This window comes from Phocoena sinus, chromosome 20, assembly GCF_008692025.1.
Source record: "Phocoena sinus isolate mPhoSin1 chromosome 20, mPhoSin1.pri, whole genome shotgun sequence".
NCBI classification, from domain to species: domain Eukaryota; kingdom Metazoa; phylum Chordata; class Mammalia; order Artiodactyla; family Phocoenidae; genus Phocoena; species Phocoena sinus.
In genome coordinates, this window is record NC_045782.1 from 11427807 (window position 1) to 11454668 (window position 26862).

Sequence of the window (26862 nt, forward strand, 5' to 3'; positions counted from 1 at the left end):
ATTTTGCTCACTCCTGGTTCGGACCAGCTATGGTGATTGATAAATCGCATTCTCTGGTGGCTTTACTCAGAGTTAATAGGCACTGTTGGGGGCTTCCACGTAACAATCCCAAGTAATCCTAATAGCCGTCCCTGAGGAGAACACTGGTCATATTTTGTCATAATATGTGAGTACAAACCGGCATGTTTCATAATTTCTGTGCCTTAATTTTTATGTCTGTAAAACAGAAGTGAGCACGGTTCGTCCTAGCTCACAGGGTTGCCCTGAGGAAGGTGATCAGTATTAGGTCATTATGTCCTTCCTCTCATGCAAGTACACGAATTCTGGTGTGCACAGCGAGGGTCCCCTCCAGTGTGGACTGATGGGAGCAACGTCTGCTGCCTATTTGCAGGAATCTGGGGGCCCAGGGAATAGGAAGTGCTTTCGAGGATGGAAATTCAGATTTCCACAGATTTCTGAACAGATATCCCTAACCTGTCCGTAGGGTCTATCTTTCAGATCACAGTTTGTCCTGGAGCTGAGCAAGCTAGGGATGGCGGCAATGGTCTGATACGGGTCCCTTTGCAAGTTAAAGGGACTGAGCTGTGGCCAAAAAATTCTGGGCTCTTCCCTCTTAGTTCTGTGTTTCTGGAAAAACTGGAATCTCAGGATTAAGAGGCAGACGTTACAATTTCCTCCAGCATGTTGGAAGGCAGCTGCCCAGCCCTTGCTTTAACACTGCTCATGGTGTGGCAGAGAGAGCAGACCTGGGTAAGAAGCTTAGCTCTATTCACTTTGTTATAAAGCAGAAACTAACACACCATTGTAAAGCAATTATACTCCAATAAAGATGTAAAACAAACAAAAAAACACAAAAAACTCAGCCCTGCCGTGCAATGACTGTTGTAACCATTAGATGTGGGGGTGGGAGAATTTATGCCCCTTTTCTGGACCATAAAAAGACCCTCTCAAGGCTGGCATCGAGGTTCAGTGAGAACAGATAAAGCTCCCTCCCTGCTCAGCATGTTTGCCCAACATGTATCAGTTTCCTTCTCCACTTCCCTCTGTCAGCAGGTCTTAACTGCCCGAGCTGAACTTTCTGTGGCTTCCATCACGGAGGGACTACCTTCCTCCTCCATAGTCTTGCCCAGGAGAGAGGAAGGAGAGGCATTTCTCCAGTAACCACTAGCTTCTCATGGCTGAGCCTTTTGGATCATTAACATGACAACCTACTCTTGGCGAATCCTTTGAAGACTCATCCACTGCCCTGGTGTGAGGAGGCTGTTTCCTATAAAGTAAGTGGTCGGCATCGAAAAGGAAACGAGTGCTCATTGAGCAAGGAAGTGAGCAGCCCGCAGAGGCTGGATGAGTGTGTCCTGAAATGTGGGCTCAGGGGTCTTGCATCAGCCAGAGTTCAGGTCTGTACTTGGCTGGGATGACTCTTAAGTGCCTTGTTTTGCTTTTTCCTTATCAGTTTGTTTTGGAAGGATCTAAACATCTCTGGACCTGGCCTCCATGCTATCCCTGCATTCCTACCCCAGGAGTGGCCTCTGGCCGCTCTAACCAGGGCTTTACTTGGCCATACTACAAGCTCCTTGAGGTCAGGAGCCTCACTTCCCCCCAGCCCAACCCCATGGCACACAGATGCTTGGTAAATATCTGTCGAATAACTAAGGACTAAGGAGAGCAGTGGCAGTGACTAGTTCTCAGTTAGCCTGGGGTTGAGTCAGCAGGGGTGCCTCAGGCACTGAGCTCAAGGGCTGTGTGGAACTCAGAATAAGGTCCTCACTTAAGTTCGCCTCCTTACTGTTTGCTCCTGCTCCAGGGAGGGCGGAGACATGCCAAGCCGTGGAGGCACGAAGACAGCACTGAGTCAGGACAAGAACCTTGAGTTCTAGGCTCAGCTTCATTGCTATGTGCCTTTATTAAGTTCTTTGGGCCTCGGTTGCCTCATCTGCAAGAGAGCTAATTCTGCACACTTCTCGTGTCCTAAGTATGGTGGATGTGGGGGTACAAAGCCAAGTGATCCTTGGTCCCTGTCTCAAAGAGAGTCTGCAGTCCAACGCGAGAGGCTGATAGGAAATTCATAGTAACGGGACACTGTGACATTTGTTATTTTAGAAGTGAACACAGAATTATTTTCCTAGAGGAAAGTGCGTCTAAATCCACTGGTGGGCCAGTGGTTCATGAAGCCTCCCAGTTGATTGAGCTAAGTTATTAAGGGATAAGAGGTAGAAAAATTGAGAAGACGACATGTCATTCCAGGCAGAAGGGACAGCCGGGGTGAAGGTGTTGCAGGCATAAAGCAGCGAGGTGAAGGCTGGAGGGATCAGTGCACATGGGAGGTGGTGGCAGAGATACAGAGGCTAAGAGGAGACGGACCCTAGAAGGGCCTTGTGTGCCGCTGAAGAGTTAGCACCTGATCCTTACAGATAAGGGAGCCACTGAAGACGTTTACACGGAGAATGCCCTGAACATCACGGGGATGGCTTGGCAGCGTGGAGGATGGGTTGGAGGGAGTGCAGTTAGATCAGGTGAGAAAGGAAGGCCTCAACCAGAGGAGGAGTACTGAACAGGTAAGGGGTGGGATTGCCAGGACCTGGAGACTGGTCAGGAGGAGGGGCTCAGGAGGGAAGGGGCTGGGGAGGATGGCCAGGATTCTTACTTGGTGTGACTGGGTGCTTTGAGATGGCGATGGTGGAACCATCCAGGGACACTGGAAGAATCACCAGGGAGAAGATGAAGACTAAACTGTGGAGTCTTTGGTGCCTGCAGAAATGGTCAGGGAAGCCGCCTGGACTAGATGGCAGACTTGGCAGCTGACGCAGGAGCGACAGGAGCTGGTGGGAAGGCGTGTGGAGGAGAGGCTTTCCAGGAGGCTGGAAGGGACCCCCGAGGGAGATAAGGGAAATGGGGAGAAAGCCAAGGGAGGCTTTCACGAGGTCCCTCAAGTGGGACAGGTCCAGGGAGGTAATAATTGAATGTGGCCGTGGGTTTGCCAGTACAGAATTTATCCTGCTGTGGCGCAGGGAAGGGCTAAGCTGGGCGACTGTGTTGCAGGCAGATGGGGGCTGAGGAGCAAAGCCTGAGTACGTGCAGCATTCTCCGAAGCTTCGCTGGGGCGCGAAGTAGGGACAGGAAGGAGTTACGGGGCCTCAGAAGAATGGGGCAGGAGGGAAGGGAAGTGAGCTGTTGAATGCAGACTTCAAGGGAAGAGCCGGGGGGCAGGAAAAGGTTAAAGGTGCCGGAAAGGCCGGTGAGGAAGCTCCTGGATGGCAAAAGGAGCCAAGAGCAGGATTCAGGCGTGAAGAGCAGCTGTGGCCGAAGGGCAGTGAGCCACACCAGTTAGGGCAGGCAGCCTCCGTTTTCCAGTCCGTGAATCTGGAAAGCTATTAAGTGAGATTAATGATAAAGGAGAGGAAAAAAGACCAAGAAAGGGAGGACAGAGAATGTTTAGATTAACAGCTGAGGGGACTGGGAGAAGTTGAGGTGAAGGCACAGATGGGGAGACCATGAACCTGTAATCGCTTCAGATTCGTTTCCTAACCTGTAAGGTAGGAACTCTGCCCCCATGAGCTTAACTAGAATCGAGGAGGTCACGGGTATGAACTTGGTCCAGTGTGGGAGATTACAGATGACCTTGGACACACCACCCACTCTTGAGGCTGTTTGTATGGGCATTTGTAGCCTTGCCCAAACTTTGATGTTGCGCTAGCCAGTGTCCGCGTTAGAGCTGTGAAACTACCTTTTGCTCAAAATGCAGACTTCTCCCTTTGAAAACACACCACCCCTAATTTTAAGTGTTTAAAAGAGAAACAATATCTTTGCTTTAAATTGTTGCTTTGTTCAGAGTTATCTGGATTTGCTGCATCCCTATAAGCAAAAACTTTTCCATTTCCAGAACTAGCCTATCCTGTTTTATTGTCACCTCACTATATTGGTCCAGCTCGAATTAACTCAGTGTGGCTTTTGGCTGTACTGATAAATTCAAGTTTGCCTAAGGGCAGAGGTCTTACTTTTAAGAAAGGTCAGGGCTCACATTAGCAAGTGGGGAACCGGAACAGGGTTGTGTTGACACTGTTAGTTCGTATGTCTTTTCTGGATGTGTCTGCTTGTTTCTGAGTTGTAAGGGAATGACGTAGCCCCCGATGTCCTGGTCAGGATGAGAGTTACAAGCAGGGCCCAGGCCGGCAGCTGATCTGGGCAGCCTGGGAGTCCGTGGAAAGGAAGCTGTTGGAGCTCAGAGCCCTTCTGCGTGTCTGTCCAGTTAGCTCCGAGTTGGTCAAATTTGTGCCCGTTAATACCTGCGAACTCCAAAGGATGATGGTGAGGAGATCTAGCGGAATAGTGGCAAAAACAGGCCGACCAGTACTAGGCAGGTTGCCAAGCACTGGCCTCAGTCACCAAAATGGTGAGCCCATAGGGAGGGGCGTGAGTCCTGTCTGCAGAGCATGGCCCAGTCCTTCCAGGCCCTCTTGTTTCATGTAGGAGCCCTCCTAGGGCACAGGAGTCAAGGGCCCATTAGGGAAAGGCAGGTGAGGGTTCCCTGTGGGTTATGGACATACAGGGTACCGGCTCAGAGGGGGACATAGCATGTGACGGCTAGGGGTGGGCAGCCTGTGTATTCCTCCAAGTTGGGGTGGTCCAAGTCCCCACGATTTCTGTGCGTAGGGTTGTCCGGCGTCTGGTCACTAGGGGGGCCAGTTGTTCTCACACACACGCAGTGGGGCTCCTTGGCACCTGGCTTAAACAGCTTCCTGGGGACGCCAATCCAGTCTCTGCTCACACCTCCACTAAGGAGAGAAGGAAAGAGGGCTGCTTAAAGCATGAAGTCGTGAGTTTCTCTGGGAAGGGAGGAGAGGGAGCAGTGAACCAGGCCTTGTGAAAAGTAGAAGCCATTTCACTTGCCGCCTTGGTGTTTTCCCAAGGCAGTGGTCTGCAGTGTTCACCCGAACCTTCTTGCTCTCCCCCGAGGTCCTCCAGCTTCCCCTCTGAGGGCACAGCCCGTCATCCTTTCACTGCTGCTCCGGCCCTTGCCCTCTGCCTTCCTAGGAGGCGGCGCCACTTCCCTGCACTGGTGGCAACACCTGTGAAAGGCTTTTCCCCACTGGCCTCTGAGCGTCTCAAAAGCAGCGTCTGGCTTGAGAATCGCTATCCCAGAGCACATGTATTTTGACAAAGTTCCCCTGGGTTAACAGTCAATTTATGGCCTCACTGAACAGCACAGATGTGGTGACCTAGAAGATGGATTTGGGGGAGAGGCGAGAGGAACAGAAGGGAAGCCCGTTTACCTCCTCTGGGAGCACCAGAACCGGCTGCCCCGGGTTGAACTCCACTCAGCATTGCATGGTGGAAACTTCTGCTTCTCTTTCAGTTCCTGTTTATTTGCCTCCAAGCCTTTGGTGATCATGGCTTCTGCCTGGGTCAGTTCTGGAGTAGGTAGCCCATCCTCTCCGTAGAACCTTCCTGTCACCCTCCCTGTGGTGACAGGAAAGCTGACATCAGAGTAGCCGTGGGAGGGGGGGCAGGAACAGAGGCTTAGCTCCTGCAGAAGTCCTGGTAAAGCCGAGTCCCCAGGGCTTCCGCCTTCCACAGTAGCCTGCTGGCTGCTGATTTATTAAGAACTGGTTGGAGGGACTTGTGTTGCCTTCTATCCCGATGTCTCTCAACATCTTATACGACTCTGGATAGACGCCTCCCTGTTCTAGATGTAGAGTCCTCCAGCACGGAAATTATAAAATCTTTCCCCACATGTCACTCATTTTTCAATGTTCCACAGTGCTTGAGGTACACAGTAGGTGTTCAAGAAATGCTTGATGAATGAATGGCTTATTGCATAACATTTTTGTGGCTCATTTCTTCTCCACATTGAATTATTTTGTCTTATATGGATATAAATAAGTCATTCATTGAGTGTTCACTCAGCATCAGGAGCTGTGCTAGCACTTTACCAGTATTTTGTAATCCTCCTAACACCCGTTTGAGAGAGAAATCAGTGCTCCCGTGGTCCTAGGAGAGAGACTGGGAGACTGAATAGCTGGGAAGTCCCTGAAGCTAGTTAAGTGGGTCTGGCCCTGAGCTCATGCTCTCCCCTCCACCATTCTTCTCCGGCTCAGTCCTTCAGTGGACAAGCTGAGTGGAAACTGGTTTTATGATTTTTTTTTGTGTGTGTGTGTGTGTGGTACGCGGGCCTCTCACTGCTGCGGCCTCTCCCGCCACGGAGCACAGGCTCCGGACGCGCAGGCCCAGCGGCCATGGGTCACGGGCCCAGCCGCTCCGCGGCATGTGGGATCCTCCCGGACCAGGGCACGAACCCGCGTCCCCTGCATCGGCAGGCGGACTCTCAACCACTGCGCCACCAGGGAAGCCCGGAAACTGGTTTTAGTTTGAAATCCCCGTCAGAATTTGTAAGGTCTGAGCTATGGCAGTGGCCAGCAAGTGGTTGGCGAGCCTGTAGGCCAGAGCCAAGAAGAGATCAGTTCTTAGATGCAGGGACTTGCATCTCCGAGTCCTGAAGTGCAGGTGGATTTCACAGCAGCCCCTGGCACAGGGCAAGAGAAGCAGCAGAAAGCACTTCTAGAAGGTTTGCCCAAGTAGGAGGAGGTATCTGTACATACCTGCTCCTGCTGTGTCTGTCCAATCTTCTCAGTCCCCGAGAACTGAGATTCCAGGGTACGTTCGTGTACCCAAGATTCAGTTCATCTTCTCAAGTCCAACACCCTATCCTGACCTTTCCAATTCTATTCTTATCACTTTGTTTTTTCGGCCACTCCGTGTGGCTTGCGGGATCTTAGTTCCCCAACCAGGGGTTGAACCCAGGCCCCCTGCAGTGGAAGCGCAGAGTCCTAACCAGGGGACCGCCAGGGAGGTCCCTATTCTTATCACTTCTGCCTGGGTTCCCTGGCTTAGGAGCCTTGGATCTCTGACTCCTCCTTCACATCTAAATGTACACTTCCCTTCGTTCATGTCCAAACCATGGGTGAATCGTGTCGGTCCAACCTTTAAAAAACACCCTGATTCTGCCCATTCCTTTCCATTTCCACTGCTACCACCCTAATCCAGACGATGGATTACGACAGTGGCCTCCCAGTGGTCTCTGCTTCAGCTCATTCCTTCCCACAGTTCTTTCTCTACAGAGTAGCTGGGGTGACCTTTTAAAAACGTAAATCACACCTCCATGCCTGGCTTATACCCTCCTAATGCTTCCTAAAACATATGGATAAAACACAAACTTCTTATCAAAGGCCTCCAAGACAACCATCTGACCTGTGTTTGCTTCTTCAGCCTCCTCTTAAGTGGTCCCCTCCCTCACTGTAGGCTCCCTGACCATGCTTTGCTGCTCCCCACCTCGCACACTCTGTTCCCTCAGCCTGAAATACTCTCTTCTCAGATCTCAGGATGGCTGGCTCCTTCTCACCTTCCAGGTCTCAGCTTAATTTTCATTTCCTCCAAGAGGCTACCCTGACCGTCCGCTCTAAAGGTGTCACGCACACGCCCAAACATGCATCACATTAGTTTTAGCTTATTCACAGTCCTATCTGGAATTGTCTAGTCAGTTTACTAGTTTATGATACTGCTCTCCCCACCAGTGAGGCCCCAGCACTCAAAGCAGCTTAGTTCAGAGCATTCATTTTGAACGCTTGTTAGAATAAATGAAGGGAGCAGGGCCCAAGTCCCAGGGCTTCAGTCTGAGTTGGCCTGGCACCGCACTTTCTCCTATAGAGGGTCTCTGTATGCATGGTGACAAGCCTGTCCTGGTGGGTTTTAGACATGAGACCCAAAGAGAGGACAGCAGTAGTAGAGACAACAGAGAAAGAGGCAGAAGCTGTGTCATGAGAATGGCGGTCACCATTGGCTGGGTCTCCAGAACACAAAAATGGCATCTCGTTTCCCCTCGAGGCCTGGCCATGTGGCTGCCAAGATGGCTTCCTGCTGTCGTCCTTCAGTGTGCACCTGTGTAATAAACCTTCATCTTCTGACGCTCTGTCCTGAGGGTTTCTGGTGCCCTGAAAGAACCTCACACTGCCCTCCCCCTACAGAATGAGCTAACAGAGGACAGGAACTGCATTCAGCTCATCTGTGGTCCCCATGAGGACCAGAACCACAGCATATCCATAGCAGATACTCGAATACATCCTGACTTTAACTACAGTCCTTCGGAGGCATTTCTGACCATGTGCCCCTCACTCCCCTGCATGTTAACACTGTTCAGACAAGACGAGTTCACTCATCTCACCAAACACATCAGTTTGCTCCTCGACATCAGTGTGATGTGTTTGGTCTGGCATCCTTTGCTGACACACAGGACTCCACTTTTATTCTTCTGTGTTGGGTTTTTTCCTTATTAACACAGTCATGTTTCAGCTTTCGTTTGGCAACTTTATGGGGAAAAGGGAGAACCAAGCCTTCTGAAGGCCAGACGGATAGAGGTCAGTTCCTTCAGTGGCAAACATAGTTGTGATCTGAGGAGTGGCCTGGTGCAGACTGGGTGAAAACAAAGATAGGGGGTGCTGCAGGTTGGGGTGACAGGGGCCAACAGTGGTGGGTGTGGAAGAGGGGGCACTGGAAACAGAACTTCAGATTCATGAAAAAAAGCCTTGGCTAGTTGGACGTGGACGGAGCAGAGGAGTCAGTGAAAATGCCAGTGAAAGGTTCTCAGCAAAGGTAACCCAGGGAGTAATGACAGAAGCAGACATGCAGGGGCATTAGGGACAGAGAAAGAACTTCCAGTTTAGACCTGTTCCAGGGTGAAGTGACACTGACGTTCCTCAGGAAATTAGCCGTATCTTAAGTGGGCTCCAGTGAGAGGTTAGGGCAGCAGTAGATGGAGAACAGGGGCCCAACCATCCCAGTTGTCAGTGTTTGTGAAGCAATCTACTGTTTAGCGTCTAACATTTCTTTAGGACACCGTTAGGTATCGTCTCATCTAGGCAGCAGGTGCGGCGCTCCACACAGCTGGCTTGAACAAGTGTTTGATGAGCATGACTTCCACCTGGGAGGCAGTTCGTTGAGGATGGGCACAGGTTGATGTCTGTCTCCTTCGGGGACGAAGTAAAAGGATATTTGTCAAAACCATTTGCAAACAGGCTTTGAGCCTCCCTGACTGTGTCTGAAGCCAGACGCCTGGAACACGGCGAGATGGGGAAGCTGCCCTCCTGGGCGGGTCACTCAAGAGTGGCGCAGGCTGTGGGGCAGCAGAGGCCAAAGCCAGTGGTCGGGCAGTCCTCTCCCAGGAGCGAGAGCAAGGGAAACAGGGACCTCCCCGGTGGGCCCGTGGTTAGGACTCTGCGCCTTCACTGCCGAGGGCCTGGTCGGATCCCTGGTCAGGGAACTGAGATCCCACAAGCCACGGCACGGCCCCAAAAAAAGGTGATGGAAGCAAGCGCCCCAGCCATTTCCTTCCGGGACATATCGCCACACTGACAGCCAGAGTTTAAGGTGAAAAATCCATGGGCATTTTTCAGATTTTAACCTTGAGTCCAATCCCCAAAGAATTCTAGCCCCTTAAAAGAACTGCAAGACAAACAAAACAAAAACAAGAAAACAACTGCAAGACAACTAAATGAAATCTATGGAAATGACCTGTGGAATACTTACCGATGAATTCATAATTCTTCTCATAGAATGAAAGCCAACTTTGGAGTGTCAGCATCTCAGAAAATGACAGGTCAGATACATCATCCACAAGGCCTCCTTCAGAGTAGTCCCCGGTCACAAACGCTCTGGATGCGTCTCGGCCTGCAGGGGAGATGTTTCCAGTAGATTAACTTATAAATCAACAACACTGTAGCAACTCAAGAATCTGTTTTCTGAGAAACATCTCCCAAAAACCCTCACTCCCCAGCCCCCAGCAAAGCTGATCCCTCCTCCCCCTCGGTGACAGACGCTCCTGGATCTTAGACATACTTTCTGGCATGCATCCTGTTCTTTCATTGACTTTCAGCAACATTTCACATGGTGGACCATGTCCCTTGGCTTCTGTGACACTATACTCTTGGTTTTCCTCCTACCCTTCTAGCTCATTTTCTACCAGCCTCAGACATCAGTTCTTGTTCACCTCCTTTGCTCCATCCACACCCTCCACTTGACAGTCTCATCCACTCCGTGGTTTCAAGTACCACCTCTCTGCCAAAGATGCCAAATTTGTATGTTTAGCTCAGACTTCTCTTGAGCTCCAGACCTGTATATCCAGTTGTCTGCTCAACGTGCCTTAGATGACTTTCAGACATCACGAGTTAAAAATGTCCATACTGCAGCCCCAGCCCCTGGAAACCTGCCTCTATTCTCGTACTCCCTGTCTCGGTTAATAACCAGTTGCTCAGTCCAGAAATGTAGTCCTTGACGACTCCTTCATCCCTCACATCCCATCAGTCCCCAAGTCCTATAATTTCTTCCTAAATATCAGTCTGCCTGGCCCCATCTACTACTCAGCAAGCCTGGGCTGCCGTCGTCTCTCATCTGAGCTACTAGAGTAACTGCTAGGTCTCCCTGCATTCATTTGGCCCCCTGCTCATCTATTTTCCATACAACACTTAGACTGATATTTTAATTAAATCGATCATACCATTCTCTTGCTTCAGAATCCTCAGGGGCTTCCTTTTGCCCTATGACAAGGTACATATTCCTTAGCAGGCCATTCAAGGCTCTGCACCAGCCACCGCCAACCTCACCTTGCCACTGTACTCCCTTTCTCGCTCTCCTCCTCCCCCACTAGGCTAAGGCCTCTAGTAACACCAGTATGTTCTTTTAACACTCATCACAAAAATAACTGATTAATTGCTTATGTGATAACTATTTAATGTCTGTCATTTCTACTAGTCCGCAAGTTTTATCAGGGAAAAGAACACACCAAACTTAAGAATCAGTTCCCCAGTGTCTGGTGGTGCCTGATCTTTAGTAAATTCTCAATAAATACACGACTGAATGAAACCCATACATTTATAGTTAATTGATTTTCAATAAGGGTGCCAATTCAATGAGGGAAAGAATAGTCTTTACAACAAATGGTGCTGGGACAACTGAATAGCGACATGCAAAAGAATGAAATTGGACCCCTACCATATATAAAATTGACTCAATAAATCAATGACCTGAATTATGAGCTAAAAATATAAAACTCTTAGGAGAAAACATAGGTGTAAATCTTTGTGACCTAGGATTAGGCAATGGTTTCTTAGCTAGGACACCAAAAGCACAAACCACCAGAGGGAAAATAATTAGGATTTGGTCAGAAATTTTAAATTTTGTGCATTATAGGACACTATCAAGAAAGTGAAGCCCTGAAACCATAAAACACCCAAGAGAAAACAGGCAGCATGCTCTTTTCTTTTGGCCGTGCTGTTTGTGGGATCTTAGTTCCCCAACCAGGGATCGAGCCTGGGCCCTCGGCAATGAAACTGCAGAGTTCTAACTACTGGACTGCCAGGGAATTCCCGGCAGTATGCTCTTTGACATTGGTCTTGGCAATATTTTTGGGAATGTCTCCTCAGGCAAGGAAAACAAAAGCAAAAGTAAACAAATGAAACTACATCAAACGTAAAAGCTTTTGCACAGCAAAGGAAACTATCAACAAAAGGAAAAGGCAAGGGAATTCCCTGGTGGTCCAGTGGTTAGGACTCCGTGCTTCCACTGCAGGGGGCCAGGGTTTGATCTCTGGTGGGGAACTAAGATCCTGCAAGCTTCAAGGCGCAGCCAAAACAAACAGAAAACCCGAAAAGGCAGCCTACTGAATGGGAGAAGATATTTTTAAATGATATGTCTCATAAAGGGTTACCATCTAAAATATACAAAGAACTCGTACAACTCAGCATCAACAGAACAAAATAAAACAGGGACTTCCCTGGTGGCATAGTGGTTAAGAGTCTGCCTGCTAATGCGGGGGACACGGGTTCGAGCCCTGGTCCGGGAAGATCCCACATGCCGTGGAGTAACTAAGCCCGTGTGCCACAACTACTGAAGCCCATGTGCCTAGAGCCTATGCTCCACAACAAGAGAAGCCACCGCAATGAGAAGCCCGCGCACCGCAACGAAGAGTAGCCCTTGCTCTCTGCAACTAGAGAAAGCCTGCGCACAGCAACGAAGACCCAACGCAGCCAAAAATTTAAAATAAATTAATTAATTAAAAAACAAAACAAAAAAACCCCAAGCAACCTGATTAAAAAATGGCAGAGGACCTGAATAGACATTTTTCCCAAAGACGCTATACAAATGGCCAACAGACAGGTGAAAGATGCTCAGCATCACTAATCATTAGAGGGATGCAAATCAAAACCACAATGAGATATCACCTCACACCTGTAGGAATGGATATTATCTAAAAGACAACAAATAACAAGTGTTGGCGAGGATGTGGAGAAAAAGGAACCTTGTACACTGTTGGTGGGAATGCAAATTGGGGAGCTACTATGGAAAACCCTTTGGAGGTTCCTCAAAAAAATTTAAAATAGAACTACCATATGATACAGCAATTCCACTCCTGGGTATTTATCCAAAGAAAACAAAACACAAATTCAAAAAGAAATATGCACCCCTATGTTCACTGCAGCATTATTTACAGTAGCCAATATATGGAAGCAACCTAAGTGTCCATAGATGGATAAATGGATATACACGTATACAGTGGAATATTAGCCATAAAAGCGAATGAAATCTTAGCATTTGCGACAACATGGATGGACCTATAGGGTATTATGCTAAGTGAAGTAAGTCAGAGAAAGACAAATACCGTATTATTTCACTTATATGTGGAATCAAAAAAAACAAACATAACAAAACAGAAAGAGACTCATAGATACAGAGAACAAACTTGTGGTTGCCCACAGGGAAGGAGGAAGGAGGTTGAATGAAATAGGTGAGGGAGATTACGAGGTACAACCTTCCAGTTATAAATAAGTATGGGGATACAGCATAGGGCATAGAGCCAATAATACTGTAATAACTTTGTACCGTGACAGATGGTCACTAGACCTATGGTGGTGATCATTTTGTAATATATAAAAATATCAAATCACTGTGGTGTACACCTGAAACTAACATAATATTGTGAGTCATTTATACTTCAAAAAAAAGTGAAAAGAACCTGCAGAATGGGAGGAAATATTTGCAAATTATATATCTGATAAGGGTCTAAGTGTCCAGAATATATGAAGAATTCACATATACAACTCAACAATAAAAAGACAACTCAATTTAAAAATGGACAAAGGATTTGAATAGACATTTCTCCAAGGAAGATATACAAATGGTCAACAAGCACATGAAAATATGCTCAACTAGTTATCAGTGCGATGCAAATAACCAAAACCACAATGAAATACCACTTCAAGCCCATTAAAATGGCTATAATCAAAAAGAAAAAAAAAGACAGTAACAAGTTTGCTGAGAATGTGAAGAAACTGGAACTCTAAATACATCAATGATGGGCATGTAGGTTGGTGCAGCCACTTTAGGAAACAACGGGCAGTTTCTCAGAAAGTTAAACATAAGTTACCATATGACCCAGCAATTCCACTCCTAGGTATATACACAAGAGAACTGAAAATGCATGTCCACAACAAAACTTGTACATAATGTTCATAGCATTATTCATAATAAGCAAAAAGTGGAAACAACCCAAATATCCAAGAAATGATGAATAGATCAACAAAATGTGGTATATCTATACGATGGAATATTATTTGGCCATAAAAAGGCATGGAGTCTTGACATGCCGATACATCATGAATGAACTTTGAAAACATTATGCTAAGTGAATGAAGCCAGACACAAAAGGCCACATGCATGACTCCATTTACATGAAATGCCCAGAAGAGGCAAATCTTTTGAGACAGAAAGTAGATACTGGTTGCCAGGGGCTAAGTAGTCGGAGGGGTTGGGGAATGACTCCTAATAGATACGGGGTTTCTTTTGGGGGTGATAAAAATGCTCTGGAATGAGATAATGGTGATACTTGCACAACTTTCTATGTTCAAAACCACTTGTACTCTTTAAAAGGGTGGATTTTATACCATCTGAATATCTTTAAAAAAAAATATATTGACTGAGCGAATAAGTGAACATACCTGCTTCTCTACTAGAGTGCATAGGTGTTGGGGAGCAATGTTATAATCTCTGATTCCTCAGCATGTGGTACAGGGCCAGCTACATGGCAGGGGTCAGTAAATGGATGGTGAATAAATATTGGGCACAGAGGAACTCAGTCAACAGTAGAGCACATTGCAAAAGAAAAATCACTCCAGAAATGGAGCGTTTTCTGCTCACACTTGTGCATACAGCCATGACGGCTGCATCAGAGTGCGGCAGGAGAGTGCACCAAAGTGTCCTCACCTGGCAGGTAAGTAAAACACTTGATTCCAGTTCCAGCTCTGCTTCTAACTCACTGTGTAGCCCTGGGTAAGTCCCTTCCCCTTCTGGACTGTTCGAGGAGCTCAGCAACACCAACTGAACTTAATTCCTTCTCTGGCAATGTTTCTATTTCTTAAAAGTTCTCCCTAAAGACAGGGAAGTGACTTGTATTTAAGTACCAGAGGCAGCTACCCAGTTCTCCTGAAATAATGACAAGTGGGAAATGCTTATTTCCTATCAGCTTAGTCACTGGCCGTAGGCTTGCTCGTCATCTTTTTCTTTTTTAATCTAGGAGATGGTCATTCTTCTGGGCTGGTAAGACGACATCTCTAAAAGTAGTAGGCTGGTGTTCCTAGTTCAAGTCCTGTCAGGACTTAGTTGTGAGGGCTTTAGGCAAATCACATCCTCCAATCCCCCAACATATAAAATAGGGAGGACAGAATAATCCTCATTTGACAAATGTTCTTTGAGGCCTAACGTGCCAGCTTTGTTCTAAGTACTGAAGGACTGTAAATGAGGCCAGACTCCTTCCCTGTGCTCTAACCTGATAAACTTTTTTAAGGAAGGCAGACAAATGCATTTGTACTAGAAGCAAGAACGACTCAAACCAAATATACTACTTTTAGGGGAAACCTGGAGTAGGGGGAAAGGAAGATCGCTTCCGATTGGGGCACATTGAAGAAATGGTTGGAATCATTTCCAACCATTTGGGGTACTCTTGAGGCCGGGGCAGGGCGTCACTCATCTCTGGGCCCTGAGAGCCACGCAGTGTGGCACAAAGCAGGTACTGGGGGCTTCCGCTGGCGGGTAAAAGGTAACTCGTAAGAGGCAAGAGATGTGTTTCTCCAGCCTAACTCAAGAAGAGCGGTGGGGAAAGACAGGGAAAGCAAAGGCTGGCAACAGTTGCCCATAGTCCTGCCCGAGTCAAAACAGACCAGAAGGATGATGCAGCTGAGCCCGGTTCCCACGCTGGTCTGACGAATGTGGGGAGGAAAAGAGGAAATGAATGAATGAATAAGTGAATGAATGAAGCGCGGCGTGAACCGCCCCGCTAATACCTGCGAAGCCGCTATAGTGGGCCCCAGGCTCGTAGTGCCTCCGGCCAGAGGACACATCGTAGACGCGTCCGAGCAAGGCCAAGTAGAGGCCCGGGTCCCCAGGGCGGCCGCGATAGCGGGCCAGCTCCTCGGGTATGAAAAGGCGAAAGTCAGCGCGGGGACTCCAACAGCCTATCAACCGTGCGGCCATCGCCGCCGCTGCCGCCGCGGCCAGGCCCAGCCAGAGCCCACGCCTGCCGAGGTTCTGCATTTCGACAGCCGCACCGCCTCGGCTCCTCCGAGATTGCTGCCTCTCTGTCCACAACTAAGATGGCGGAGAACCGGCCGCGACGTCACCGGCGCGACGCGCGCTCGCCTATGTCCGCCTGTCACCAAGGGGACAACGGAGGACTGAAAGGGGAAAGTCTGGCGAAAAGTTCACCCCCTGGCTCCAACTCTTTCTCGTACTTTTCTAGCATAGCTAGCGACTGTGGAGGGATACCGAGAAAGTGAGTAGCGGAACGCCTTCCTGCCCGGCAGATTACCTGCCCCCAACAAAGATGGTGGCAAAGGAGGCCGCGGGATGACGTAGACGTAATGACAGACGCGCCGTCTTGGAAATCAGGATGCCCTAGCTAGCTGTCTCACGACAGCTGGTGGAGTCCACTTGACGGCGCCTTTGCGACATCAGTCCTCGCTTGTCGGCGAGGAAGCCGGAAGCCGCAGCCGCCGCCGTTCCTTCCCCGTCCCCGCCCGCCGGGTGCCGTCTGAGGTTGACAGGTCGTGGCGGGGAGGCGGCGGCGGCAGAGCCGGGCGCCCGAGACGGAGACCTCATGGGGAACGCTCCGAGTCACAGCAGTGAAGACGAGGCGGCAGCCGCCGGGGGCGAGGGCTGGGGTCCGCACCAGGACTGGGCCAAGGACTCGGGGACGACCCCCGGCCCGGGCCCCGCGGCCCCGGCGCTACCTCCCGCCGCAGCGCTACTGGAGCCGGCCCGACTGCGAGAGGCGGCGGCTGCGCTGCGGCCCGCGCCGCCCTGCGAGTCTCTGGTGTCTAGGCACCACGGCGCGCTGTTGCGTTGGCTGGAAGAGCGGCTGGGCCGCGGCGAAGAGTCCGTCACCCTGGAGCAGTTCGGGGAGCTGCTGGAGGCTCGTGGCGCCGGCTTCTCGGGCGAGCGGTTCGAGGAGGTCAGGGCTGACTGGCGACTGTGGGGCGGGGGCAGGGCGGTCGCCCCCAAGGGCGTGAAGAGGTGGGCGGTGGCTTTGGAGAGGCTGGGCAGGAACCCATAGGGTGTGCAGTTTCCCAGAATAGGAGCCTGAGTGTGCCGGGACTCACAGTGGGCGCTTCCAGCCTGTTCACTTCGGGAGACGACTGTGAATCTCTTTAACCTTTATTAGAGGTGTGGAAATCCTGGACTAGGCCGTTCTTGCTCGGAAGTACTGGACAAGTGTAGATGTCTTTGCATGTTGCTGTGGTATAGACCTTTGTGCTGTTGCCTGACGCTGCATCAACTGCCCTCTGGAGCTTCCTTATCATGCTCCAGAATGGTTTAAGGGAGATGTGCTCTAGGGATCAAGGGAGTGGCCATGAAAACCATTCTGTTTTATTGGCCAGTGGGTTTTTGCAGGGCCCCTTTTGAATCCAGTGTGTGGGCCTGACGAATGTGGGAGGAGAATAACACATATTGGAAATTTTCACATTCTGAAAGCCATTCTCATCACCCAGAAACTAGCTTTTCCAAAACACATATTTGTTTTAGAACTTTGACAAGTCGTATTTTCGACTCATTTAAACCTACCTAGAACCTAAAACTGACAGGCAAATACCAAGTTTCCTGTCACTACTTGTAATTGTATATAATAGTTTTGAGCATAGTCACCAACATTGTTTCTGTTAAGTGATTAACTGCAAATTGATATGGCAACAAAATATTTCCCTTGAAAGGGATCTTAGAAATTATCTGTACCGCATTTTTCATTTTAGAGTTAAGGAAAGAACTGATCCAGGATCACCCTGTGAATCATTGGCAAAACTGAGACTGTCACTCAGATCTCTTGGTTTTTTGTTTTTCTTACGTCACACTACCTCCTTGGGGCCCTATTTCTTTAACTCCACAATGTTATAACAAAAAGGTGCTTAATTTGTGAAAATGGGTAAACCATGTAGTATATTCAGTGTCAGTGAAGGGTGAGTGCATAAAGCAGTAAACTGACAGGTACTTGTAATGCCATTAAAAAGTGAGGTACACTTTAAAACCAGAGGCTTTTAAAATATTTTAAGGATGTTTTCCTCTACATGGCCAGAATTCAGATAATGTGGTTTCTTATATTTTCCTTTTAAAAATACCTGTAAAGAATCCCGATTTTTGAAAATGTTGGTCATATAACTTAGTGAAGTGTCTCCATTTTTTTTTTTAATTCCAGGAGGATTCATGATAATTTCCACTCTTTTTGTTTTGTTCTGGTTTGTTTTTTGGCTGCGTGGCTTGTGGGATCTTATTTCCCTGACCAGGGATCAAACCTGGGCCCCCTGCAGTGGAAGAGTGGAGTCCTAGTTACTGGACTGCCGGGGAATTCCCAATACTTTCCACTCTAGTCCTAGGTGTGTAAAGAGAAAATGAAGCAGTGTCAGAAAGAGCTGTGCAGATCTCTTGAAGGAGTTAGCACATTTCAAAATTGTCCAAAAGAGAATGGAGGGAAACAGTGTTTACATTGTGAGAGTGTCTGACAGGAATAGAGCTACAGGAGTCCCGTAATGTGAAGCCAGAAGTCCTCGAGGTGTGGCCCAGAATTCACTCAAGGGCTATGACGTTATCCATTCATTCACTGAGCAAATAAATATTTGTTGGGCATAAACTGAGTACTCAGCACTTGGATGACAGTGGACAAAGCAGATAACTTGTTCTTAAAGAGTATCTAGTACTGAAAGTGATGCACGTTAACCCAGCAATTATAGGTGTGGTGAGTATTATCCAAGGGAAAGCATAGTGAAAAAATAGTATTTAAGCTCATCCAGGGTGTCAAGGAAGACTTACCTGAGAAAGTTAACTTTTCAGCTCTGATTTGAAGGCTGAAAGCAGACAAGGAGCAGAGGTGTTAGCAGTATTTCAGGCAGAGGGAGTCAAATACACAAGTCCCAAGTCCAGAGAATAGAGAATCAGAAAGAATGGTAGGATGTGTTATGGTTACAAAACTGCTTCAAGACAGAAAATCCAGTGCATCAGTGCTTTAAATGATAAAGAAGCTTTTTATGTAAAAGTCCACTTAGGCAGTCCAGGATTGATATGGCAGTTTCACAGTTATCAGGGACCTGACTCTGGCCATCTTCTTGTGCTGTCCTCCTCCACAGTCACCTTCCACTTAATGACCCAAATGACTCTGTTGCTGTTGCTTTGCATAACCAGCAGGAAAGGGAAAAGGAAGGAGAGGGCCACAAACCCATTTGGCCAAACCCAGTCACATGGCTACACTTAACTGCAAGGGAGGCTGGGAAAGATCCTTATTCCATGGCCATATATTCAGCTAAAAATCAGGATTTAATTACTGAGGAAGAGGAAAACAGATATTGGGTTACAATTTCATAGACTGCAGCAGGAGGCGAGCAAGGCTAGGAAGCAGGCAGGGACCAGATTGTAGAGCAGGTTCTCATCGGTGTATAGTATTTACTAGTGTAATGGTAAGAGTTTCCAAGTTGTACACGTTGGTTCTTCCGGCTCCTGTTGCCATCCGTGTGTACCCAGCTGTCTTGCCTTCACATACCTGTGACCTCAGTTGCTTGAGGTGTTGTCCTAAAAAAATTCTTGAACTTGTACCAAAGACCAAAGTCTGAAACGTTGTCATTTTATAGTACAACACACCTTTTCTCTTGGTGGGTGTGGTCCATGGAGAAGGACTCTTTGATTTGCTCACAGGGAGCAATATTTAATTTAATTGACTCCTATGTAGAAGAGGAATTAGAGTTAAAATTAAATTCTTATTTGACATCAGAGATTAGAGATTAGATATTGTGCTCTTAATATGATAAGCTTCCAGAAAATCATGTAGACTTTGGAGCAGGAAAAAAGTGCTGAACATAGGATGATAGCAGATGCCTTGAATGTGGGAATTTAGTACGAATAGGTCTTATTATTATTATTATTTTTTTTTTTGCGGTACGCGGGCCTCTCACTCTTGTGGCCTCTCCCGTCGCGGAGCACAGGCTCCGGACGTGCAGGCTCAGCGGCCATGGCTCACGGGCCCAGCCGCTCTGTGGCATGTGGGATCTTCCCGGACCAGGGCACGAACCCATGTCCCCTGCATCGGCAGGCGGACTCTCAACCACTGCGCCACCAGGGAAGCCCTAGGTCTTATTTTATTAATTTTCTGAATTAGCTTTGGTGCCTACTTTGTGAAATTCGTTGGGTTGTAAAGTCAGAAGGAAGGACCATTTTCTTTTTTGAATTTTATTTTATTTATTTTTTTATGCAGCAGGTTCTTACTAGTTATCTGTGTTATACACATCAGTGTGTACATGTCAATCCCAATCTCCCAATTCACCCCACCACCACCCCACCCCGCCCCACCCCCCACCACTTTCCCCCCTTGGAGTCCATACATTTGTTCTCTACATCTGTGTCTCTGTTTCTGCCCTGCAAACTGATTCATCTGTACCATTTTTCTAGGTTCCACATATATGCATTAATATACGATATTTGTTTTTCTCTTTCTGACTTACTTCACTCTGTATGCCAGTCTCTAGATCCATCCATGTCTCTACAAATGACCCAATTTCGTTCCTTCTTATGGCTGAGTAATATTCCATTGTATATATGTACCACATCTTTTTTTTAAATAGATTTTTAAATTTAATTTTATTTATTTATTTTTGGCTGCGTTGGGTCTTCGTTGCTGAGCACTGGCTTTCTCAGGTTGCGGTGAGCGGGGGTCCCTCTTTGTTGTGGTGCGTGTGTTTCTCATTGCGGTGGCTTCTCTTGTTGTGGAGCACAGGCTCTAGGCATGTGGGCTTCAGAAGTTGTGGCGCACAGGCTTAGTTGCTACGCAGCAAGTAGGATCTTCCCTGACCAGGGCTCGAACCTGTGTCCCCTGCATTGGCAGGCAGATTCTTAATCACTGCACCACCAGGGAAGTCCCCACATCTTTATCCATTCGTCTGTCAGTGGGTATTTAGGTTTCTTTCATGACCTGGCTATTGTAAATTGTGCTGCAGTGAACATTGGGGTGCATGTGTCTTTTTTTTTTAATTAATTAATTTATTTTTGGCTGCATTGGGTCTTCGTTGTTGGTTCTTCATTGCTGCACACAGGCTTTCTCAAGTTGCGGCGAGCGGGGGCTACTCTTCGTTGTGGTGCGTGGGCTTCTCATTGCAGTGGCTTCTCTTGTTGCAGAGCTCGGGCTTTAGGCGCGTGGGCTTCAGTAGTTGTGACACTCAGGCTCAGTAGTTGTGACTCGCGGGCTCTAGAGCACAGGCTCAGTAGTTGTGGCGTACGGGCTTAGTTGGTCCGCGGCATGTGGGATCTTCCCGGACCAGGGCTTGAACCCATGTCCCCTGCATTGGCAGGCGGATTCTCAACCACTACGCCACCAGGGAAGTCCCGCGTGTGTCTTTTTGAATTATGGTTTTCTCAGGGTATATGCCCAGTAGTGGGATTGCTGGATCATATGGTAATTCTATTTTTAGTTTTTTAAGGAACCTCCATACTGTTCTCCATAGTGGCTTTATCAATTTACACTCCCACGAACACTGCAAGAGGGTTCCCTTTTCTCCACACCCTCTCCAGCATTTGTTGTTTGTAGATTTTCTGATGATGCCCATTCTAACTGGTGTGAGGTGATACCTCATTGTAGTTTTGATTTCCATTTCTCTAATAATTAGTGATGTTGAGCAGCTTTTCATATGTTTCGTGGCCATCTGTATGTCTTCTTTGGAGAAATGTCTATTTAGGTCTTCTGCCCATTTTTGGATTGGGTTGTTTGTTTTTTTTAATATTGAGCTGCTTGAGCTGTTTATATATTTTGGAGATAAATCCTTTGTCTGTTGATTCGTTTGCAAATATTTTCTCCCATTCTGAGGGTTGTCTTTTTGTCTTGTTTGTAGTTTCCTTTGCTTTGCAAAAGTTTTTAAGTTTCATTAGGTCCCATTTGTTTATTTTTATTTCCATTACTCTAGGAAGTGGATCAAAAAAGATCTTGCTGTGATTTATGTCAAAGAGTGTTCTTCCTGTGTTTTCCTCTAAGAGTTTTATAGTGTCCGGTCTTACATTTAGGTCTCTAATCCATTTTGTATGGTGTTAGGGAGTGTTCTAATTTCATTCTTTTACATGTAGCTGTCCAATTTTCCCAGCGCCACTTATTGAAAAGGCTGTCTTTTGTCCATTGTATATTCTTGCCTCCTTTGTCAAAGAAAAGGTGACCATAGGTGTGTGGGTTTATCTCTGGGCTTTCTATCCTGCTCCATTGATCTATATTTCTGTGTTTGTGCCAGTACCATATTGTCTTGATTAGTGTAGCTTTGTGGTATAGTCTGAAGTTAGGGAGTCTGATTCTTCCAGCTCTGGTTTTTTCCCTCAAGACTGCTTTGGCTATTCAGGGGGTCTTTTGTGTCTCCATACGAATTTTAAGATTTTTTGTTCTAGTTCTGTAAAAAATGCCACTGGTAATTTGCTGGGATTGCACTGAATCTGTAGATTGCTTTGGGTAGTATAGTCATTTTCACAATATTGATTCTTCCAATCCAAGAATATGGTATATCTCTCCATCTGTTTGTGTCATCTTTGATTTCTTTCATCAGTGTCTTACAGTTTTCTGAGTACAGGTCTTTTACCTCCTTAGGTAGGTTTATTCCTAGGTATTTTATTCCTTTTGTTGCAGTGGTGAATGGGATTGTTTCCTTAATTTCTCTTTCTGATCTTTCGTTGTTAGTGTATAGGAATGCAAGAGATTTCTGTGCATTATTTTTGTATCCTGCAACTTTACCAAACTCATTGATTAGCTCTAGTAGTTTTCTGGTGGCATCTTTAGGATTTTCTATGTATAGTATCATGTCAGCTGGAAACAGTGACCGTTTTACTTCTTCTTTTCCAATTTGTATTCCTTTTATTTCTTTTTCTTCTCTGATTGCTGTGGCTAGGACTTCCAAAACTGTGTTGAATAGTAGTGGCGAGAGTGGACATCCTTGTCTTGTTTCTGATCTTAGAGGAAATGCTTTCAGTTTTTCACCATTGAGAATGATGTTTGCTGTGGATTTGTCATATATGGCCTTTATTATGTTGAGGTTGGTTCCCTCTGTGCCCACTCTCCGGAGAGTTTTTATCATAAATGGGTATTGAATTTTGTCAAAAGCTTTTTCTGCATCTATTGAGATGATCATATGGGTTTTATTCTTCAATTTGTTAATATGGTGTATCACATTGATTGATCTGCATATACTGAAGAATCCTTGCATCCCTGGGGTAAATCCCACTTGATCATGGTGTATGATCCTTTTAATGTGTTGTTGGATTCTGTTTGCTAGTATTTTGTCGAGGATTTTTGCATCTATATTCATCAGTGATAGTGGTCTGTAATTTTCTTTTTTTGTAGTATCTTTGTCTGGTTTTGGTATCAGGGTGATGGTGGCCTTATAGAATGAGTTTGGGAGTGTTCCTTCCTCTGCAGTTTTTTGGAAGAGTTTGAGAAGGATGGGTGTTAGCTCTTCTCCAAATGTTTGATAGAATTCACCTGTGAAGCCATCTAGTCCTGGACTTTTGTTTGTTGGAAGATTTTTTTTTTTTTTTTTTTTTTTTGCGGACGCGGGCCTCTCACTGCTGTGGCCTCTCCCGTTGCGGAACACAGGCTCCGGACGCGCAGGCTCAGCAGCCGTGGCTCATGGGCGTAGCCGCTCTGCGGCATGTGGGATCTTCCCGGACTGGGGCACAAACTCATGTCCCCTGCATCTGCAGGCGGACTCTCAACCACTGCACCGCCAGGGAAGCCCTAGTTTGTTGGAAGATTTTTAATCACAGTTTCAATTTCATTACTTGTGATTGGTCTGTTCATATTTTCTGTTTCTTCCTGGTTCAGTCTTGGAAAGTTATACCTTTCTAAGAGTTTGTCCATTTAAGGAAGGACCATTTTTATTCATTTATTTACTGTCTTAGCACAGTCCCAGCTCATAGCCAGTGCTCAGTAGGTATTTTCCCCATGGAGCCCTCAGTTTGGTTTGACAGATTGAATATGGTACAGTCCTCATTCTCCAACCTCATATTTTATGTTCAATCTGTAACCTTTTAATAAGATTTTTCTTCTCTTTTCTTTTTTTTTGCCACACCACACGGTTTGTGGGATTTTAGTTTCCTGACCAGGGATTGAACCTGGGCCCTCAGCAGTGAGAACGCAGAGTCCTAACCACTAGACCACCAGGGAATCCCCAAGAAGTTATTTCTTGACATTGGAGGAAACAGTTAAATACAGTTTTAGTGAAGACTTAAAAAGGTTCTTAGTCACTGTTGGGTTTAGAGGAAATTTGGAGAAGAATACCATCTTGGCATTATCATGTCATAGTATTGATCAATTAATTTAGAATGGCTCTGAGCCCAAGAACTATGCAAATAGAATTATACAGATGTAATTCTGTACCCTGTCAAGACACAGCGTGAGAGACATGTGAATGTACCGTAACGCGGAAGCAGGCTACAAGCATTGCTTACCCTCAGCTCAGAGCCTGTAGAGGCTCCCCACTGCTTGAGGGATCAAGTACATATTCCTCTGAATGAGTCGGAGCCCACAGGCAGCCTGTCTCCCTGTCTGACCTTATCTACCTCTGTCCCCTGTGGGACACCTGCCTTGTCCTGTGTGTGGACCTTGCTTCTATGAGTTCTTCAAGATTCCCTGCCTTGGCACCATCACCTGGTCAGGACCAAGCCTTTCCCGTGGCATGATTCAGATGGCTTCTATATAATCATATTTTCAGTCCTACCCGTGAGGCTCTTGTTTCCTGTTCAGTACAGGTCTTCTGGCACTTAGAGCACACTGTGCAGCCTTGCTCTGCCATGGGGCTCTGAGGCACTGCCTGCACTTCTCCAGCACACAGGAAGCCTTCAGTAAGCGTTGGCCATTGATAGTGATGAGGCAGTGCAGAAGAGGAAGATCCTGGGGGAATTGGAGGTTATTCTGGCTCTTTGTGCTTTGCTTTGGGGGGAGTGATGGTATTGGCTTTCTTTTGGAGAACTTCACAATCCACGAGAGCTATGGAGGAAAGGTCACAGATCTGTTTTGCCTTTCCCTGATTTCCAGAATACCACTTCGTTATGGACTCTCTTGCTTTAGAAACTTCATTGGCTTCCCATTGCCTTCAGAATCAAATGTTAGTCTTAACATTTAGGTCTTTATACCCTTCCACTCTTACCTCCCAGTGCTATTTAGCCAGCCGGGTCCATTTACTGTTACCCATATATGAGGGGAATTTTGTCCTTTGCTCCCTTTCTCTCACTTCAGCCCTTTGCTCCCTGCTAAGCCCTTTCCACTTTCAAGGACCACATAGAAGCATTTAACAGTAGCATGGGAGTTTGGGAAAGGCTTCACCAAACCAGAGGTTGAGAAGCTGAAAGAATTTGCCAGGCAAAGAAAGAAAGGGATATTCCATTTGAAAGGCACAGCATGTGGAAATATATTGAGGTGAGAGAAAGCAAAACTTGGGGAATGATGTTTCTTTGGGACCTGGTCTAGAGTCTGAGTTGGATGGGACCTTTGTAGCCATTGCAGGCAGCCTGTCCCCCACCTGCCCCGGGATCACTTCTGTAACATCTTGGACAGTTAGCCTGTTAAAGGTATTAGCGAGTTTCTGATTTATTTACTTATTTAATTTTTACATTTTTTAAATAAATTTATTTATTTATTTATTAATTTATTTTTGACTGCATTGGGTCTTTGTTGCTGTGCGCGCGCTTTCTCTAGTTGCGGCGAGTGGAGGCCACTCTTCGTTGTGCTGCACGGGCTTCTCATTGTGGTGGCTTCTCTTGTGGAGCCTGGACTCTAGGCACACGGGCCTCAGAGCTGTGGTATGTCGGCTCAGTAGTTGTGGCTCATGGGCTCTAGAGCTCAGGCTCAGTAGTTGTGGCGCACGGGCTTAGTTGCGGCATGTGGGATACTTTCTGGACCAGGGCTCGAACCCGTGTCCCCTGCATTGGCAGACTGACTCTTAACCACTGCGCCACCAGGGAAGTTCCGAGTTTGCCGATTTGTAAGTCTGCCTGTTCCACTGTTCTTTTTTAGACTGAGCGTGAGAATTGGGCCCTGGACTCAGCCTGCTTGTGGGCAATTCCTAGTTCCACCATCCTCAAGCCATGTGACCTTGATTGACTTACATGACCACTCTGGGTCTCAGTTGCCTTAGCTATAAAATGAGCATAATAATAGTATCTACCTTATATAGTCAGTGTGAGGATTAAATGAATTCATGTAAATCCCTTAGAACAGTGTCTGGCACATGCTTAATGCTCAGTAAATGTTGCTGTTAGTGGTGTTATTCTCTATTGTTCTGTCTCTGCTCTAGGATTGTTTACTCCATCTTCTGTAACAGCCCTTCAGTACTTCACTAGACATGGAATGTGAAACAGCCTTACAGATGAGTTAACTAAGGCCTTAAATGGATAAGTGACTCAGCCAACAGGTGGCAGAACTAGGACCAGACCTAGATCTTTTGACTTCTGATGGAGTGTGCTTCTCCAAGTTGAACCAGTGCGCAGCCTTTATATGTAAGCCTGGTGCATTGCATTCTGCTTGTCTGAACCCACAGTTCTGGTCTGCGATGATTTTGGCTCATTCTCTATGTGTACTGTGGTCTCGATTCCAGTAGTGGTTAAGAAGGTTAGACAGGAATGGTCTGAGCCCGGCCCCATGCTGCCCTCGGGCCAAGGCGAAGGGATGGAAATCTGTAGTCAGCCAGCCCACTTTTCTGTCTCTTGTCTGTGAGTTGTATCACTTATGGCCTCTAATTAGAATGTATTAATAGTTCTTTGCAGTTTACTAGGCATAGACTTGTTCATGAAACCTTTGGACCCCCACAACAAGCTATGAAGGAAGGTTGGGTGGGAAGAGGAGTTGAGACTTAGAGAGGCCAAGAGTCTTGTCCCAGGTCTCACAGAAAGTAAGAGGTCCATGTGACACTGATCTCTTACCCACATTTCCCCTTAGTCTGTGTTATACTCTTTATCTCCCACATGATCCCTAGCATAATGCCTGCACTTGGGAGCTGCCTGCATAGTTGTCATGTGGACGGCAGAGCACGTAGCGGGTGTGACAGGAAGAGACCTGGAGCAGGAGAGGAGGAGGAATACAGCAGATCAGTCCAGGTTGCTGTCTATGTGGAGACTCCATGGAAATTGGGGGTCTTGCTCTGTATGCAGAGAGGTGAAAGTAGACTTGCTTTACTTTGCACCATAAGGTTAGACCCAGTGTATCCAGTTGGGTCTGGGGCCCCATGTTCCAGGGCAGTGAGTTTCAGACTGTCCCTTCAGTGGGTTGGAAAC

The 26862-nt window shown here is 47.1% G+C and overlaps 2 protein-coding genes across 3 annotated transcripts in view; one reads left to right on the plus strand and one right to left on the minus strand.

Moving 5' to 3' along the window:
- Window positions 1–1928: 1928 nt before the first annotated feature.
- On the minus strand, window positions 1929–15925 carry LOC116745119 (neuferricin). Of its 2 annotated transcripts, none has more exons than XM_032615562.1 (4): window positions 14305–15304; window positions 9577–9717; window positions 5271–5457; window positions 1929–4772 (listed from the first exon to the last, which is right to left on the minus strand). In XM_032615562.1, exons 2-4 carry the CDS (start codon window positions 9629–9631, stop codon window positions 4556–4558), a joined length of 459 nt encoding a protein of 152 aa, XP_032471453.1. In that variant the 5' UTR covers window positions 9632–9717; window positions 14305–15304; the 3' UTR covers window positions 1929–4555. The 2 variants fall into 2 exon arrangements, with proteins under 2 accessions (XP_032471453.1, XP_032471452.1); XM_032615561.1 differs by lacking the exon at window positions 14305–15304 and adding an exon at window positions 15381–15925 and having other exon boundaries at window positions 1932–4772.
- Window positions 15926–16033: 108 nt separating this feature from the next.
- Window positions 16034–26862, plus strand: part of ZZEF1 (zinc finger ZZ-type and EF-hand domain containing 1) — a 112748-nt gene continuing 101919 nt past the window's right edge. Inside the window, 1 exon segment of the mRNA XM_032615536.1 lies at window positions 16034–16546. Within this exon segment, the coding sequence (XP_032471427.1) occupies window positions 16193–16546 (354 nt within the window). The 5' untranslated portion in view covers window positions 16034–16192.